The sequence below is a fragment of the Temnothorax americanus genome, unplaced genomic scaffold (genome assembly GCF_048541705.1).
Source record: "Temnothorax americanus isolate GAGA-0224 unplaced genomic scaffold, ASM4854170v1 Scaffold28, whole genome shotgun sequence".
Taxonomy (NCBI): Eukaryota; Metazoa; Arthropoda; class Insecta; order Hymenoptera; family Formicidae; genus Temnothorax; species Temnothorax americanus.
Genome location: NW_027509421.1, coordinates 2586064 through 2605759, shown reverse-complemented (window position 1 = coordinate 2605759; position 19696 = coordinate 2586064). Strand labels below are relative to the sequence as shown.

General features: G+C 32.7%; 2 protein-coding genes across 5 annotated transcripts in view; one reads left to right on the top strand and one right to left on the bottom strand.

Annotated features, from left to right (window-relative positions):
• LOC143899580 (scavenger receptor class B member 1) overlaps positions 1-11848 on the top strand; it is a 40447-nt gene extending 28599 nt beyond the window's left edge. For both annotated transcript variants that reach the window (XM_077409951.1, XM_077409950.1), the window contains 5 exons: positions 5431-5631; positions 5991-6215; positions 6801-6963; positions 7736-7980; positions 8214-11848. In XM_077409951.1, coding sequence (XP_077266077.1) covers positions 5431-5631; positions 5991-6215; positions 6801-6963; positions 7736-7980; positions 8214-8516 — 1137 coding nt within the window. In that variant the 3' untranslated portion in view covers positions 8517-11848. The remainder of the gene's footprint in view (positions 1-5430; positions 5632-5990; positions 6216-6800; positions 6964-7735; positions 7981-8213) is intronic.
• A 130-nt stretch (positions 11849-11978) lies between these two features.
• On the bottom strand, positions 11979-19360 carry LOC143899579 (ATP-dependent DNA helicase Q5). Of its 3 annotated transcripts, none has more exons than XM_077409947.1 (16): positions 18890-19360; positions 18571-18621; positions 17153-17593; positions 16274-16398; positions 15966-16130; positions 15611-15787; positions 15353-15532; positions 15179-15284; positions 14988-15099; positions 14686-14913; positions 14246-14440; positions 14024-14144; positions 13869-13958; positions 13595-13786; positions 12261-13383; positions 11979-12170 (listed from the first exon to the last, which is right to left on the bottom strand). In XM_077409947.1, the coding sequence occupies exons 3-16, from the start codon at positions 17238-17240 to the stop codon at positions 12121-12123; spliced, it is 2952 nt and encodes a 983-aa protein (XP_077266073.1). In that variant the 5' UTR covers positions 17241-17593; positions 18571-18621; positions 18890-19360; the 3' UTR covers positions 11979-12120. The 3 variants fall into 3 exon arrangements, with proteins under 3 accessions (XP_077266073.1, XP_077266074.1, XP_077266075.1); XM_077409948.1 differs by having other exon boundaries at positions 17153-17526; XM_077409949.1 differs by lacking the exon at positions 13595-13786 and having other exon boundaries at positions 17153-18621.
• Positions 19361-19696: the final 336 nt, after the last annotated feature.

Below are 19696 nucleotides of genomic sequence, written 5' to 3'. Positions count from 1 at the left end.
ACTGATTAAAAGTTAAGCTTTTACGGCGTGCTCTTAACGTATAAATCGATGAAAAATCGAACGAAATTTTCTTATTACGCGGTTCAAAGAAACATTTAATTATCGAGAATGATACAATTAATCGAGGGACATGCTTTATTATCGTCATTTGTGACACGTTCGACACGTCTGACTTGATATCTAGGATTACCGAAAACTTATCGAGTATTATTCAACATCGCGCATATCAAGACGTGACAATAGCGATAATATGTAACAGAGCTGTAAACTTTGTTCAGATAAATAATGGAAGAAACCCAAATATCTCTGACGTATGACTATTAACCAATGACGTATAGCTCGAGTAAAAATAGTATATAATTGAGGAGTAAATGCGCGTAATAATAAATACAGAGACTAACAAAAACTATTATATTTTTATCGCACTACGTTTACATTAAGGTAGTTGTCTCGTCAGGGCATGTATTAGATAAAGTTTTCGATTTCGGATTTTATATCAAATTATATGATCAGCTTTGCAGTCGATTTTTTCTGTGGCTCCTTACAAACTATTTACTCTAGAAAATCGATCTCGAAAATCACAACTTTTGCATTACTTCATACAGACGGCCAGAAAAAGAAGGCTCTATCACGGTTTCAATCACATATTTTCGCATTTTTCGATTAGATGAAGTGAGAAAAAACATTGCTTTTTGCACATTAGATTTCGAAGAATCCGATGCAACCATAAAATATATAGTTTACCGGAGATTTCGCTGCTAATTTTTTAGTTTATTTTAGTGAAAATGCGGTAATCGAGCAGACATTTTTTGGTCGAGGTGAGGTTGGGAAGACTTGGCAACGCCGCTGGCTAATCACTGTAGTTGCAGGTTATGGGACTCGTCTTTCTTAGCCGACGTGGATAGTGATTGACACCCCTGTCATGCGTTTTGAAACCCTTTCTCAGTAATTGTCAAAATTCAATCGAAAAGTATTTTTCTCACTTGTAACCTTTCTCGACGACTCGCATGATCAGCTGATCAAAACGGAGTCAAATGAAAAAAATCACGTAATTTGGAAAAAGTAACATACTTTGTCACGTATGAAATTTTACACCATACGTCATAAAATTATTTTTCCCTTAGCAAAAATTGCCTGAAATATATTTTTGAACGTAAAAACCTACCAACAGTCACATGACCAGCACGTAGCAAGACGCCTACCTTAACATACTAGTAATATCAGATTACAATTAATTAATTCTGTTTTTCTTACGGGTATGAAGGATATCGGAGTGTGCCTGGTGCACATATATATCTTTTAAATAATCATCAAACAACTTACTATATTCAGACTTTTAATTAATACTGATGATAGAAACTTTTTGTTACTAATGGTATTAGATATCTAATGGATGTCCGTGATATATGTAAATTATAACGTTTAATTATTAATTAATTTAATAGGTCAATGGATATGTATGTAACAAAATCCTTTCTTTTTATATTGCTCACGATTTCAACGATTACTTATTCTTGAACATTTTTTTTTATAATAAAGTATTAAATTTTTTAATTAAATATTCTAATATCGCGTGCAGTGCAACGTATCGTAATCGTAAGAATCAGTTGACAAACAAAAATATGATGCGTATACAAAAAACAATAATATAAAAAAATTTTCGATTTGCAACATAAGACGACTTAGTCACCGACTCACTTGCACTAAACGTCTGCAATCTAATCCTGATTGTGAGTTAGTGCTGATCTACGCTGATGCAAGCGAAGTTTATTGGAAACTCGGACTTCTCCCGCGACATTTCTATGCCATTTCATTTATTCGATATGGCACGATCTGGCACGTCGTAAATTTTAACAACAAATCATTAATTACGATCGATTTCGCAAAGACCCTCCGTTTCCCGGCGAGATTCAAGAATCTTTATTATGTGCGTCAGTTTATGGACGACACATTCCATATCTTTATATAATACTAACGACACCGCCGCGTTTTCTCGGATATGCATATGTTTTTGCGACGATTAATTTATTAATTGAAAAACCAGGTGCTCCCGGCAAACGCGTCCCGCGTTATACCTCATTGTGTCACCGGTAAAACTAAATATTAAACGCGCAATATTAAGCGATCGAGTTTTTACTCATGAATATTTACGCGCGCTCGCAGCTGACTGGTTATTCTCGAGATTATCTTGCTGGAGTGCGAGAAAATCCAGTGGACTGTATTATTTTCGTGATATATGTCATATGATCGTATAATTAATAGAATTGTAACTTGTGGACTTGGACACAAGTTAATAACCCAGATATTGCAAGTGATAAGAACTCGCGCTGACTCCGATTGCCGACTACTTATTTACGTAATATTATACCGCGGCGCGCGCGAAACGGCAATTAAATATTTTCCATATTCTGACGTATTCTTTCAACGCGATGCAAATTTCTCTAGAATATGTCGCCGCGCTACGCCGAAGTTTCCACTCGCAAGATGCAGAAATGCATCTCTTGGAGAAACCGGTCGCGTTTGCCTGGCGCGGTCAAGCAGCCCTGAGAGAATCCAGGAAGACGCATTCGGTGCTACTTAAGAAGTGCACAAGCTTAACGCTCTTTCCATCGTCACCTCGGAGAAATTCGATTATTATTAATGTTTGCACAATGCGATGCTTGCGCAAGACTCCCTCCCAATCATGACTTTCAAATTCGACATTAATTTAATTATTTTTCGATTGGTGTCAAATACTGCTCTGTTTTTTTTTTTTTTTTTTTTTTTTTTTTTTACATTACATTACATATTTTTATATAATTTCTCGTACAAATCTTCAATTGATACTTTCAATAATTAAAATGCTTATAATGAGAACAATGGGTGCATTCTTACTGTCAAGTATCGTAGTTTCGACAGTTCTTTCAATAAAAAACTCATTGTTCTCATTGTTAACATTATCGAAAATAATCGCACAATGTGGCGTTCCACATTTCATCGTGTAAATGAATGATGCGGCGAATCATGACACCGTTTAATTACATGCAGATATTTAAAGAGAATAAGACGTACACGGCGGAGCGTCTCATTGTAAAACAATTTCGTATAAAAACTTAAAACTTTCGAGAACCATGTCAACATTTAAAGTATCGAATGGTAAAAAGCAATCTTGAGGGGCACTTATGCTATAAACAAAAGTTAATCTAAAACAATTAATAGTTGCGTTGTTAACGCAAGTAAATATATACTTTCATTTGTACTGGTTTGAACATGCAAATGATGATGCGTAAAACGCAAAATTGACGATGTAACGCGCTTATTATTAACCTATTCATAAAACTTGTCATATTAATACCATACTTAATGAAAAAACGTGCATTATGTCTCAAAATCCATTTATATCCATTAGCTGACTTTATCATGACAAATAATCGCCTTTACTGCCCAATTATGTAAATTCATGCAAAACGATGAGCTTTTCATTACACGAGTGTAATGACACAATACTTTTAAGATAAAAAACCATACGTATGTCATTTTTTTCATATCTAATTCCTTTTAAAGATTGATCGAGATTAATCTTTTCTTATTATATAAAAGCATTATATACCAATATTTAAGAAATTAATTAATTAAACATGTCATATTTTTATAAGCGTAAAATTAATTGACAAAATAAATTAATTTTAAATTAAATTATAGAATTATTTATGTAAAATTTCTTTTTGGCAATTCACGCAATCACAAATCACGCGCGGCTATTATAAAATAGTTTTCAAGTCAATGCTATATATACAAACGTGACTCGACGATTTGATTAAGAGCTAAATTATTAGATCATAACTTATTTACAAAAATCCTTATGCAAAATAGATTGGTACATTACAATGTCCTCTTTGCGTCTTACGTGCTACATAAATCCACCTGTTGTGCCGACACGGTGATTGTTTTAAAAGTTATTGCGTTTACGAAGAAATAGAATCTCAACATTTAATTAAATTCGCTGTTTAACGTGCAAGAGGTGCAGTGAACCGTGTTTCGCGAAGAATCCGCTTAAGCAATACATTCCTCGTGGGCACGCAAATTGTAAAAGCCGTCAGTTAAGAGTAATAGATACGCCGTAAACACTCTTATCTATTTAAAAGGTCGCACGAGAGAAAGCGTTTCGTTTATGTTCAGCTTTTCTATTGCATGCAGTAGCCATTATTTATTGACGTTAATTACTAGTATTACTACCGAGTTATATGGAGTCTCTTGAAAATTCAATGGCATTAAAATTAAGAGAGATGTAATAAAAATGATTTTCTAATTATTACATTTTACATCTCTATTAAAATTTATATTTATCAAACAAATAATTAAAAAATAAAAAAGTTCTTCATCTAAATCTTCAAATCTTCATCTGTGTTCTTAAAAAATCAATTTTTTTTTTATTTTTTATCTTATTGGACTCATCTTATAGTAAGTTTTCAAAAATTTAATTTTTAACGACAGTACTATAATTTATAATAATGTAGTTTGTTATATTGCCATTGGAACATATATTATCGGAAACATATTAAAAATTTTACAAGGCACACAAATCAGTATTATTTTTTATTTTTATTTAAACTCTTGCTTATTTTCTCTACATATATAATACAATTTCGAACAGAACAAATATTCCAGAATTTTGTAAGATGCTAGATAGAAACTGGTTAATTAGATAGAACAAACATTCTAGAATTATATAGGATATTCTAGATAGAAACCACGTGTGTTATTGTTTATTACTATCTTAGAGTCTTCTTATCAGTAAAGTCAATGACCCTGACAATCGCGTGGATGAAGAATGTCTAAAGATTGCAAATGCATTTTTCTTTCTTCTGTTGAGAGATATTGATATGTCATACTTAATTTGATAAAGAGCGACATATTATAACGACACACAATAAATGTCAACGGACAACAAATGTCAATAAAACACGTCGGTGATCCAGCAATTTAATGGATCACATAATTTACACTTTAATAATTAGCTATGAATACATACATCTATTCGTACTTATTTTCATTTTTTAAAAATAATATTAGTTTTCTAGTAACTTAAATTTAAAATATATAATTTTATATTAGTTATTTGAATATATAAATAAAAAATAAACACCCAGTTCTCTATTGTGTATTAACCGATAATATTGCTTCTAATTATCGCATGAAAATCACTTTTCACTTTGTTAACGGGATGATGAAAATAAGAATCAAATGATGAATTAAGGAGTTAACAACTTGATCTTTTAAGTCAGTGCGCAACACGCGAGCGATAAGTACGCAAAGTATAATGCAATTATATAATCTCAATGTCGGCTTATTATAATGAAATCAATTATTTCAATTAAGCAAATAATAGCGTGTTTTTGCCAGGTCCATTATACGTGCTATTATCTCTTATTTTTCTGTCTATTGTTGCAGAGTATCACGAATGTGATGAGAGACGCCTCATACATATCCAGATGGGGCCTCAACACGCTGATCCGTCGGACGGATACTCATCCCCTGGTTCAAATGACCGCACATGAATTTATGTTCGGTTACCAATCGACTCTCGTTACCCTTGGCAATCACGTAATGCCCGCCTGGATCAAGTTCGATAAATTGGGATTAATCGATAGGGTAAGGAATAAGCATCAGCGACTTCTAAAGTACATTAGATATATAGTAGTGATCGCAATTATATATATAAGCGATTTTATTTATAATAATATATTCTTTTTCCAAGCTAACCAACGTAGCTTTTTTTAAGATAGCCATAAAAATTTTTAATTATTTGCATTCTTTACCGTAAATGTATAAAACTCGATTAAATTTAGAGCTCATCCATTTGCAACTATCGAATAAAAAACATTTCAAATTCTATATATTAATATGTCTTTAATGCAGACATTTTTCTAATGTTCTGATAATGTACATTTTGTCTAGGATGCAAAAGCCTCACGATATAATACAAATCTTGCATTCGCTACGCTTCACAGATGTACGATTTCGAAGGTGATTACGAGACGATTTACACGGGAGAGACCGATGTCCGAATGACAGGCTTGATCGATACGTATAATGGGGACGTGAACCTGCCGCAGTGGACTGGTAAATGCGCGAATGTGCAAGGTGCGAGCGACGGCGTTAAGTTCCCGAGCTACATCGAGCCTAACGACACGATCCTCTTCTTTCGCAAGAGCCTCTGCCGAAGCGAACGAATGGTAAGTCTGATCATTTGCAATCGTCACGACGAAATGGTTAAACAGTTCGGTCAAGAACCTTCTGCCGACTCATATGCGATTTGTATGTAACGTTCTTTCTTCTAATATTAACTTTCTTCCCTTATACAGAATGCTCGTAAATTATTCTTATGCAATTCTTATTGACAGATCTACCTGTCGAGTAACTCGGCAAGCTTTCCTGGGAAGAATTCTCCTTTTATATCTTTTCTTCTTTTTACATCTTAACATTGAGAAGTCAACTTCACAGCTGTTCGTTAAATTAAAAATCTGTAAAGTAAACTTGAACGCAATTGAAATAAAATCTTTTATTATTAAACGTTTATGTAGAAATTATTAAAATATCTATCTCAATATCTTCGTTATTCAAAATCTGGATTTATTTGTAGTACTATATAAATTTTGCATTAACGTTTTCTAAATATGCGTAATTAATAAACAAAATATTGGAAATGCGTGTTGTAATGTGTAATAATGTCAGTGCTAGTATCTCATTTCGAAAAATGTAGAAATTAAACAATTCTTCTCTAATAAGAATATCCCTTTATAATAATATTTCTTCCAAAGATACGAGTCGGAGAAAAGGTGATTCAGGGCCTGGATACGTACCAATACACGTTCATGGAGAACGAATTGGATAACGGCGCAGTGAACCCAGAAAACAAATGCTTCTGTCGTGAAGGAGTCTGTCTGAAGCCTGGCTTAATCGATGTGACCAATTGCTATTACGGTAAGATATCTAGGCATCAGTGTGCAAATTTAATTTCAGTAAAATTTAAGTCAAACACTTTCGGTGAATAAATCATTAAATTTAATGCGTATTTAATTGTTCAGTACATATTGTTATCAATATTCATATATTCGGCTCTTACGTAACTTGCTGAGTGTCTTAAGTCATCTTGCCGAGTGTTTTTTAAGAAAAAGGAATTTCGATATACATCACAAAATCGATGATTATCGCGTCGCATGCTATTTATGGTCGCGGCCATCCGACTTGTCTCCGAAGTGGTGTTGCAAGATTCCGATTGCTTTGATCATGTTGCTATAAAAATCAACGGTTCCAATTCGAGACGAGAATGAAGGACAAAAAGGAAAAAAAAGCAGTCGTATACCTAAACGATACGCTTGGCAATTAGAGATAATTTACGTTTGGAATCATTTCTTCGACAAACATCAGATCCAGCAGACTTGTCTTTGGAATTAATGCGACGCGATAATTTTCACCTTAATCATGTACCTCTGTGTCGATAAAACGCAACAAGAATCTCACAGCGTGATATAATAATAAACTTATGTCATGTTGATTACGTCATAAAAAAAAAAGAAGCTAATTTCCACTGAGTAATCCGAGCGACGCGACGCAACATCTTAAGGGACTTCGTGTCTCGTATTGCGATCCGATAATTTCAATCGGATACCTATATTTTCGTGTTTAAACTAGACCTGTCAAATGAAACAAAATTGCGTTGACGTATTGTAAAATTTCCTCGACTTTTATACAGGATTTCCGATCGCCCTGTCGTACCCGCACTTTTACCAGAGCGACCCGTCGCTGCTGGAAGCGGTCGACGGATTGAACCCCACGAAGGAGCGGCACGAATCCTACTTCTTCATTCAGCCGAAGTCCGGGATACCCGTGGATCTGGCAGCCCGATTCCAAATTAATATGGCTTTACAGAATATCGAACACATGGCTCGAGTGGAGAAGTTCTCCGAGTTGACGCTTCCGTTGCTGTGGTTCGAAATTGTAAGTGCCACTAAGTGCAAATATCGAAGTAATCAGGACAGAATTTAGTTAATAATGTTCCTTTAAAATTGTCTTCTAAAGAATCAGTCGAAGGAGTGATTTTTCGTTACTTTCACATAAATTACGTATATTGATTCGCAATATTAGCGATATATTCTTCTTCATTTTATACTCGATCGTATAAAATTGCATCGAACGATGTGAGACAATAAAAGATATTCTTTGTTTCTCAGGGAATGTACAAGCTGCCGAAAAGCATGAACATCCGTTTTTGGTTTTACCTGAATGTCATGCCAGTCATGGAGGAAATAATAATGTATGTGCTGTTCCTTTCCGGATCAATGTTGCTCGTCTGGAGCGTCATGAGGATATTGTTTTACCAAACAAAGAAATCGTCGTCGGAATGGCTAGAAATGGAAAGGCAGCGACGAAAGGCGCAGACAAACAAGCAAACCGAACAGAAGGCGAAAGATATGGAGGCGTACAGCTCGCTTTTGACTTCCGCCGATCCGAATCTGACGTTAATAATGGCGTAATTATACACCAATACATCGATCGAGCTTTAATGAGAACGAGCAGGACATTATTTCTTCAATAGCTTTCTGGCCACTATTCTTATTAGTTTGCTATTGGCGAAACAGTGCAAATACAGTAAAGTAATATTTTGCTATATTTATATACTGCCATTCTTACTGTATACCGGATATCCGAATTACACTATCGTTAAAGTGTTAATGTCACGATATCCGGAATCACATCATTCGATTAAATCAATTTCGATTAGATCAATTCACGAACGCGCGCGCTTCCATTATACTTTTGATATAACTGGTGTTGTTAATAATTAATGAAAATAACACCCGATATTTTCCCCCGATAACTTTTCGGTACTTCATATTTTCCATAATCATCGTTAACAATTTTTATTGCACAAAATTGTTTCTTAATTTATATATAGGATAAACTTAATACAGAGATATGCAAGTTTTAATAGCAATGTTTATCTACGTTCTAGTATTGAGCAAAGCTATTTTTTTCCTCATAACGTATATAGCTCGATATATATAATGAGATTTCTCATATGCCAAATTATATAAATATCAACTTTTCGCATCACTGTAATGTTTTACTAGAAATTAAAAAAAAAATTAAATTTCTCTTAAAAATTTTTTTTTTAAACTTTATAAAAAATTCTTACAAAATTGTACCTTGCACTGAATTTGTACTTTTAATGAGAGAAGAATTAATATATTGTTTTTTTTTATCAAGACATTTAGCTTCATCGATTTGATATCCTAAGATTCGTGCATTATACATATTTCTTAAAGAAACAATTTAATACCGAAGCAATTTGATCAGTTATTATATTAGAATTATGCACAAAGACAACTGAGAATAGCAAAAGACATTATTTACGCGCAATAAATGCATAAAAAGTCACAAAAAAGTAGAATCAAAAAAGAAAAAATAAGAAGAAAGATATAACGTTGCTATTACCAGTGAAGCTATTTCATCACTATCTATAAACGCTGAATCATATCATTCCAATCTCATAGTCGGAATCATTTTAATCACACATTTTTCATTCCACTTCTATCCTTTTTCAGAAATTACATTAATTAAAATACATTAAGTTTTCTAAATAAAATGAATGAGATTTCATTAAAGAATTAGAAAAATAAGCTGTAATCTGCATAAACTTCATCTGAAGAAATTTTTGTAACTCTTTGATGAGGATTATGTCATGAAGATATTTCATATATTCATGTTAAATATACCAATAACTTCATTACTGCTAAGTAAACCTCAATTGCTGTACATCAAATAACATGACATGCTAATAATTATGTCTGTGATGTCGCTTTGCTCTCTTATTTTGGAACAGTATTTTTTTTAAAATATAACATAGCGGACTTCTATAATATAGATATAACACAGAATACTGCATCAACATATACATAAGAATACATTCGTCGCCAAGCTCAAATCTGAACAGTTAACGGATCTTTTTTTCTTCGCACTAATCTTTTAATTGGCTTTATAGAAATGCAAAATTTTTGTCTAGAATTAAAGTACGCATCAAAATCTAGGTCATGGTGGTCGACGTTATATCGAAAACGAGAAAAAAATTAATATTTTTGTTAATTTTTGGTATACGACGTGACGACAATATTTGCTTTGTACAAAAATTCCACAATAAATATCCACAAAATTAGACCGGCATGACTTATAGGGACAACATTTAAGAACAATATCGTGCAATTAGATCTAAGATTGAAAGCCTAGAAAAAAAGATTAGTTTAAATAAACTTTTATATGTGCAAAAGCACATTCAGGTTGACATTGCGTGTAGCGAGAAATGGCGCAGCACGCGAAACAAGGACAGCGGCCTCTCGTTAAACAAGGACAGATATAGATATATGACATAGAAAACAAGATTAGAAATGTTGACATTACCGACGTCGAGGAAGTTCAGCCTTCACTTTAGGATCCCCTTAAATCGACAATTGCTCAATTTTTATATAACGTATAATATTTAGAAATAGAAATAATTTAATAACGTTAACAAAACAAAAAAAATTCCATTTAAAAAGTCATTGTAAATTTTTAACTATTCGAATTCCTCATATGGAAATGAATAAGATTAATCATCGATCATTTTTTAAACGCGTATACGTATTGTACTTGAACATCCATAAAGTAAATATCTATATAAATTAGTCTATATTTAATATTACCACTTGGAATATCATTTAACTTCTTTAATTTATTTAATTTTGATATTTTGCATTTTCTTCTTTTTTATTTTATAAAGAAAGTCGCATTTGCTGGAAACTTGCCATTTATTAAATAATAGTCGGTAAAATTCCGAAATTCCATAGAGAGATATTCCAAGTAGTAGTATTAAGCGATTTACTCTGTATAATCCAGAGATCTCAGATATACGTGTCACATATGGGTTACTTTCCTCTTCACATAGACAGCGATCCAATTGTTATAACACGAACTCGATCGTGACAAAAATGTGGAGAGAATCCCAAGCCGACTTGGATATCATTCGTCAAATTATTCAATTTTTAATATTTTCATTATTCCTTTTTAAATCAATTATCTTATTAGAGCTAAGAGTTTTAACCGGACAACATGCTGTACAAAATTTTTAATTCATCACCTAAAATTAAAATAGCTTTTATTTATTTCCGTAATATGACATAATGAGCTAGTGACCCTATATACGTGGTACTATATGTAGCAATATACTTATAATCTGCATTGCAGATTTCTTTACCTCATTGTAAATATGTAAATAATTAGTGAATCATTAAATGTGTAATGTGCACTGAAATGTTAATACTTACTGAGAACTTCATACGTGTCTTTAATACTAAAAACAAATTGTAAAAAAATTAATAGAAATAAGATCATTTATCTTTATCGTTTGTAAAAAGAAACCGAACTTTTTATACGTTTCTTATACGAATTAAGGAAATTAAGCACAATAGGGGAGTAGCAAAAGTTTAGTGCATATAGATCATAAATAAATATATAAGTACACGAACGATAGTTCTCTGCGAGAAATATTTTTCTCTGACATATCTTGCCTTATTTATTACAAATATTGAAGATATAAATTTAATATTAAGTGTGTTAAGTATATGCTCTCGCAATTACATGTTTAAAATAAAATACTTAGAAATAAGAATATGTTTCGTAATAACCTGCGAGTAGAATATGACGTAAATTTTAAAAAGCGTCTTTTTTACATTTATAACGTGTGATAATGTTATGAATTTCCTAAAAAAAATATCCATCAAATGTGTGATAATCAAGCTAATAAAATATACATATTGATATTATACAAAATTTATTTCTGTTTTAATATCTTTTACATTTTATGAGAAAAAGTTTTAATTACAACAAATCATATGGTTCAACAAAAAATCTCAAGGAAATTATTTCTGTGTAACTCTATGGACAGGTAGTATATTAGCCCCATATGTAATAAAAATATATTTAATAAATACAATACGAGAATTTGCAGATACATATGAGAAATTTATTCATAATTAAATGCATTGATTATAAACAGCATCATTCTCCTGTCGCTTCCACAAAAGGAAACATGAAATAAACATTCTTTTACGATTGACTCATAAAACTTACAACAAAGTCGTGTATTCCTTCTTTATCTGAAATCAAATATTTATCAATTGCGACAAAAGTTCTAAAACTTAAATACATTCTGTAAAATCATATTATGAATTTTTAAGCTATCATACCAAATATTTTCTTTTGCAGCATATCATAGTGCATTTCTCTGCAAGTTTTTGAAAATGTCGCCCTATCCGGAAGACGTTTTGATGGGTAGTATTTCATTAGATACGACTTTAAAATTTCTGCTGTTTTAAATTGTGTAGCTTTATCTGCAAATACTTTTGGTCTGTTACTATTGCTATTCGTGTGATGCTTTGAACGAGATGTGTGTGCGATTTCTTCCTTTTTCTTTAATTCTACATTAGCTTTTATTTTAAGATGCTTTTCTGTGTTATTTTTTGTCGTTCTCGATGAATCATTATTTACAGCATTAATATTAATGTTTGTATCTGTGCTCTTTCTAGTTTTCGTTTTCGTGTCAATTTTGTCACCTACAATTTTTTTATCAATATTTTTATCGGATACATTATCATTAGTTTTATCGATGTATTCGTTACGTACAATTCTTATTTTCTTAGCAGATTTTATGTCATCCTCGTGACATTCAATAGATTCATAGCCTCTTTTATTTTTACTTTCATCTTCACTTTTATTTTCAGTTTTAATAGAATCAACAATATTGTCTACTTTTAATTCTGTTTCAAAAGAATCTGTTTCATCAATAATCTTCTTGGATGATGATGACGCTGATGCTAAAATCTGCTCATAAACTGTTTTATCTGCTCTCTTTACATTCTTATCTGCTTTACTTCTGCGAACTTTTGATTTAGAGGAACTTGTTTTGGATTTAATCACATTGCTCTCGTGAATTTCTCGCGCACAAACAAAATCACTTGATATTTCCATCTGTGGTTTATCATTTTCGTGTGTATATTTTTGTGCAGTATTACTAACAGATAATTCTTTAAATTGAGCATTTTTACCCTTGTCTAACGTAGATACTCGTAATCTTTCTTCATTTATAATCTCTGATGCAGTTTTGAAAGCGGAAGGGAAAGTATCTTTACGACTGTTTGACAGACAAGCATTTCCGGTAAATCCTGTTTCGACTGCATCTATTATTTGTTCATTATTGGACATATCGATACTGTCAGAATTAAATTCGGTATTATGAAATTCAGTCTCATTATAGTCACGTATCGCTTCGTACATAGTATTACTATTAGTACATTTTCGTATTGACGAAATCTGTATGAATGAAGAAAATAAAATAAATATTCATATTTAAAATAGTAATAATAATAATAATAAATGTATAATCAATCTCATAGTTCCATGTACAAGAAAATTTGATTCTAAAATAATTGATATGTTTATTCAAGTCGTTTAATTCTTTTAGTATAAAGATTTTATAAAAAATAAAGCATTTATAAAGATATCTATGGAAAATATTACATACCAATTTAGATATATCAAATTTGTATTTATTTGGTACTTTTGAATTGGAAAATATTTTGTATTCTATACTATTAGCTACATCGTGCATATTTTCCTCTTGCAATTCTTGCAATTGTTTGTCAATTTCCGTATGCAAATTTTCATAATTTTCAAGTAACGCTGTTTTTAATTCATTGTAAAAGTGTTCGCGTATCTTAAAATAATGAAAAAATAATGAGAATTGTGTAAAGATATTGGTAATATTTTATACAAAAAACTAATGCGTAATGTCTTACTTGAACAGTTAAACCCTTAATTTTTTTATCTGTACTATTGGCTGCACGAACATGCGCTACTTTCGCATCCTTCATATTCTGTCGCCTTATCTATAAGAAATAAATAAAAAGATAGAAAACAACGGTGTACAAAAAAAATTTGCTCACAAACTCACTTCATTCTCCTTAGATTTTCCACGTCGGAGTGCAAACTGCTCCATAATAAGTTCTCTTCTCTCTCGCTTTTCAGCCGCTATTATTTTCTCCCTTGATTCTTCTGACTCATCGAATGCATCCCTATTATTATTGTACAATTATGAACACTTGTGAGCACCATTGCATAATGCAAAAATATATTTGTTGCAAATATAAAATTGTTTGAGTAATTATTTACATACATTTCGTCATCATCACTGCAGCCCATTTGCATTACACTGCCCATATTATTTCGGGGTGTTTTAGATCTAGTCTGACACATTTCAAATTGAGCAATCCTCGCTTGTACCTCATCCTTATTTTTACAAACATCGCATTTATTTTTGCAAAGCGGCGGAGAATCCCCGAAATATTTAGAGAATACCGCATGTCGACATCTGTATAACAGCATACAATATATCTATTCGGTATATCAGTATATATAAAATGCCAAGTGATTCTTGAAGTATCTCAAGTCCTACTGTTTTACTTCTAATATATTTTACTTAAAACATCTACATCTTTTTTACTTAAAAATAGAAGAAAATAGTAGAAACGCAATATTAAAAGTTTCTAAATAAGTATATATTTTCCCATTCTTATTTATTATAATTTAATTCTTGAGAAAGAATAAAGATCTTACTTTGCCTCTAAACAATACGCAACGCTTTTCTCAAAATTTTGCCATTTAAGTTTTACAAGTTCCGTATTCTTATGGGAGATTTCCTCCTTGATAAGGAACGAAATAGGCCCATATTCTTCGTTACTAAAATAAATGCGGCAAAATGCAGGATTGCCATCTCTGCCAGCCCTTCCTGATTCTTGATAATACGCTGCAATATTCTGAGGTACTGTCCAGTGAACCACAAACCTATACATATTCATATAATAAGCATATTTTTTTTCTTAGCATGCAATATTGCTTTTCGGAAATGTCGAAGCTACCTAACAGATCCCTTGTCAACACCCATCCCGAAACTACACGTTGCCGCGATAACAGGTACTTCACCTGTTGTCCACTTATTTTGTACCTCATTACGTTCCTGAGCTTTTAAGCCTATTCAAATGTTAAAATAAAATAGTATCATCTTTTTGCAAGTTTGTTTAAATTAAAGCGTGCTATACAAATCACATACTTCCATGATACGCAAGCGTAGTAATACCCGCGAGAGTCAATTTATGCGCAACAGTTTCAGTTGCTTCCTTCTTTCTACAATAAATGATACCACAATTTCTTTTGTGCTAAAAATACGAAGGATCCATTATTCTGTACAGTTCATAGAATATTACGGATGAAGAATTTAACTCACCATAGGAATAGAAATATCTGAGGGACCAAGGGTGTCCAAAATAAAATTTCTTAGATGTACAAATGGTTTGTCTAACATTTCTTGAAACCACACGTCGTAATATAAATTAGGACGAAATACCGGTTGAGAAAATATCGCTGGATCTTTCATGTGCAAGCTTTGGATAATATCGTCCTTTACCTACAACAATATTCAACGTGTTAGAATAATATAGTAATAACCAAAATTGTAAATATTCATATTTTCTTAGAGTTTTACCTGTTTCGCAGCAGTCGCTGTTAATGCAACGATAGGTATCTTGGGACACAATTTTTTAAACGTTCCCAACTGTCTATAAGTTGGCCTAAAATCATGACCCCATTCACTTAAACAATGAGCTTCGTCGATAACAAAATAAGAAAGCGTTTTTTTCTTCTGCATTTGAATTATGGTTTCCTGTAAATTAAATTGAAATTATATCGTGATGAAAAATATTAAAGTATCCAAATCAAAATCTTAGTACATCTTTTGAAATAATTTATGATTATTCCTTAATTACCATGCGTACAGACACAATAGATATAAAGCAATAAAAAGTAAATACAGTTATTTCTTTCAATTAACAAAAGAATACCTGAAAATGATGTTGCGCTCCCATTTCAGGAGTGACGTACAATAATCTTATCTTCGGTGCATCCGACAGTATATCTTTCATAATGGAATTCCTCTCTTTGCTGGAAGTAGTGGAGTTCAAAGAGCAGGCATTTATTTTCTTGCTCACCAAAAAGTCTATTTGATTCTGCAGAAATTAAATCAATATTCAAGTATTTAATCAGTGTCGAAATTTCTCTTTCCCTACTTACAGGTAGGTTTTTTTATACAAGAGAAATATATGCTGAAAAGATATGGACTAATCTTGTACGGACAATGTACGAACACTACCTTCATCAGAGCCAGGAGCGGCGAGAAGACAATTGCAACTTTATGCTCCTTCATTATTGCTGGTAATTGAAAACAGAGAGACTTCCCAGAACCCGTGGGCATGCACACAAATATATCTTGCTTTCCTAGAATCGTCAACGTTTCATGGTTTATCATTCAGCTTTTATGAAATACTTGCTCATGAATAAAAAAGAAAGATAGGGAAACAATTGCTCACATGTTCTCAAAAATTTTGTAAGACTTATGAAAAAATAAATATGAAAATATATAAAATTTCTCAGATACTTTTAGAAACAATAGGATGAGGATTTTTGGAATATTTCAGTATCCATACGTATGGAAATTTCTACGTATGATAAATAGCACAGATTTTCGCATATTTTATTCAGATTTCTATAAAAATGTGTAGGCAGGAAAAATCTGAAATATTTTATTAATATTTTGTCCAAGTTCTTCTAAAAACATTCCAATTTATATTTAAAAAAAACCTGAAGAATTCTAAACATTCTGAGAAAGTCGGACAATTTTTATAAAAATTCTGAGTTCATTTTCTATTGCTAAAATGGCTGCACACTAATTCAGAGTTTATCCTCTTGTTTCCAATGTAGAGTAAAGAAGATAAACTTGCTAGTGCAGCCAGTTCAACATTAGAAAACAAACCCTCTTTACTCCACATTGGAAGGAAAAAGATCAACTTTAAACTAGTGCAGGCAGTTCAGCAATAGAAAACAGACCCTTGGATTAATGATATAAAAAATTCTGAGACATTTGTCTATCAGGGAAAGGAAAAGCTGCACGAGGAAGAAAGGTATTGCGGCTACTAAGAGCGATAATCCGAAAAAAAGGATGAACATTTTATAAAAAAAAAAAAGAAAAAACCTTTGTAAACGGCAGTAGTGGCCTGCTTCTGAATGTCATGTTTGAATTCGTCGTAACCGAACTTGGACTTCAAGACGCTCCGCAGCATTTTCACTGGTCGCTGGTCGCTGGCGATTCGGCCGCTTTTAAAAACGGCAAGCAGACCTTGCAATATTGTACACCTCCTGTTTTCGCGTCTTCTCCGGCCGGTTTGCGTATTCGACAAGCACGAATATGTTCGTCGAGAACACGCGCCACATGACACACATCGAGTGCCACTCGAGATCAGATTAGGTTAGCCTGAGTTATGTTAGGTTAGATTACGTTGAGTTGAGCCAGAAGCCATGAGAAGCCATTTGGGCTTGGGCTATTTCGTAGGACCGTCGGAGAAGCCCCTGTAAACTACCGCCAGTACAGCCATTTTCGGAATTGGTACTACATAGCCACGTTCATTTTCCGACACTGTCGATAAAACATCATTCTGGTGCGCGTCCGTGCTCAAATTTTAACTAAAATTTTATCCGATAGAAACAGCCTAGGTCAAGCTATAGAGATCAAGCTATAGAGGCCCTCCACCACTCCCGCCGATGATCGGCGGTCCTCTTTTCTTTAGAATCCGTTTTTTACATTTTTATGATTTATTTTTATTTATTTATAATTTATTTTACAACATTATCCGTATCCCTACCTATATACCTACTCCTGTCTCTATACTGAAAAAAAGTTAACTTAACTAAATGCGTTCAATTGATTACTATATTTTTTTAATTGAAATATTTAAGTATTTAAATTAAATATGATATATATTAAATCTAGCATGACGCAATTTAAATACATGAATATTTCAATTTAAAAATGGTAATTAGTTGAACGCATTTAGTCAAGTTAACAACTTTTTTTCTCAGTGTAACCTACCCGTATTCCGATCTATAGTCCTACCTATTCATTTCCCTACCCCTACCTACCCTTATTACAATCTAATATAAATCTAATATTGCGACTCCGCGACGCAATTTATAAGGGACCTGATTGGGAATTTTAACACGCGCGCGATTGTGTGGGATTTAATTAGGGTTTATCCAATCTCGCCATATGCGAGAGGAAATATATAATAGAAAGAAAGTATATATATATCCCTATACTTTGGGCAAATTAACAAATATATCAAATTAGTTTGTACACACATAAAATTAATTATTCTACAGCCATGGAATTAGCAATTACTTATTTTATTTTATTTCTTTTGAGTAAGTTTTCTTACAACAAATAATTTTTTCTTACTAATAGTTTTTAAACATCTTGACACACAAGTCTTTCAAAACTAGAATATCGTTTTGAGTACAAATGTAATGCTTACAATGACTTTATGATAGATTTGCGGATTAAGTATTTGATAAGGTTTAAGTATCCGCTTAGTAAAAAAAGAAATTCTGACTCACCAACCCGATGCGCAACAGGCGGAGTTACTCAGCCACGTAGCTACGATGATACTGTAACATATACAAACATAATTTAAATTAAAGAAGCGCTCAAAATGATCAACATATTTCAAAAGATAATTCTTACACGTACTCTAATTCGTCTTTCAATAAAATATTTAGCAATAAAATTATCTTTACCGAAAAAGATCTTTATATACAAGAATAAAATTTTAGATAATTTCTCTTTTTTTTAATTACTTTTAACTTATTAAGATAAAACAATTCGAACAAATGGAAACGAATTATTAATTTTATGCAGCCAAGAGATGATACTCACCCCAAGGTTGCTCCGCCGGTGCCCGATGTCTCTCTCGGACCTCCTCCTCCTCTCAGGGCGTCAGGTCTCTTCTCCTCCTCCTCCTCTCGCCGCACAGGACACTCATCGCGAGAAACACTCGCGGATAATAAATTACAATCGCGCGCGGACTAATTATCAATAAAAGTCTTTTTCGCGCGATACTGTAACGGCATTCCCGTTTATAAAAAGCCCACGAGAAGATTGTTCCGTCAAGTACGCCGTAATATTTTTCAAATAGACTTTGAAAAGGTCTTTTTGTCCGAATACTTGTACGTCACTCCCGAAACAAACGCGACGAACCGGCTGCGGTTCGTTTGGTCAATTAAATCGACGGACCGGAGGGTACGTTTTAGCTTCCCCGCCTTTGGATTTTTATCCAAGCAGAACTCTCGAGTTCTGCTTGGATAAATTCCTCGTACTGGGTACTGGGCCTTCCATCTCGCCAAGGTCGTACCCCCATGGGAAGAAAGTACTTTACTCTGTAATATAAAAAGCAGATAGAATATAAAATTAAATTATATAAATATGAGATATTTCCCAAAATATTTTCACATTTTCTAATACGGATTTTTCGTGAAAATTTGAAAGAATCGCGACGCCGATATTGTTCTGATTCGTTCCGCGTTCATCACCGCGCGTCGCGTATGTGTTAATAACGACAACGAAATAATCGAAAGATGTCGATAACTTTTGGCGCGACACCACGCGAATCAAGTGGACGACTAGTAAAGACACGCAGTTAATTAATGAAAAAAAATACCAATTAAAATTAAATATCGCACGCAC

Coding starts and splice junctions, on each gene's coding strand:
- LOC143899579 (XM_077409947.1), bottom strand. CDS start 17,240: ATGCTGCGGAGCGTCTTGAAGTCCAAGTTCGGTTACGACGAATTCAAA. Junction 14,145..14,245: donor TGCAGTGATGATGACGAAAT/GTATGTAAATAA, acceptor CAATAATAATAG/GGATGCATTCGATGAGTCAG. Junction 13,384..13,594: donor AATTTGATATATCTAAATTG/GTATGTAATATT, acceptor TCATTCATACAG/ATTTCGTCAATACGAAAATG.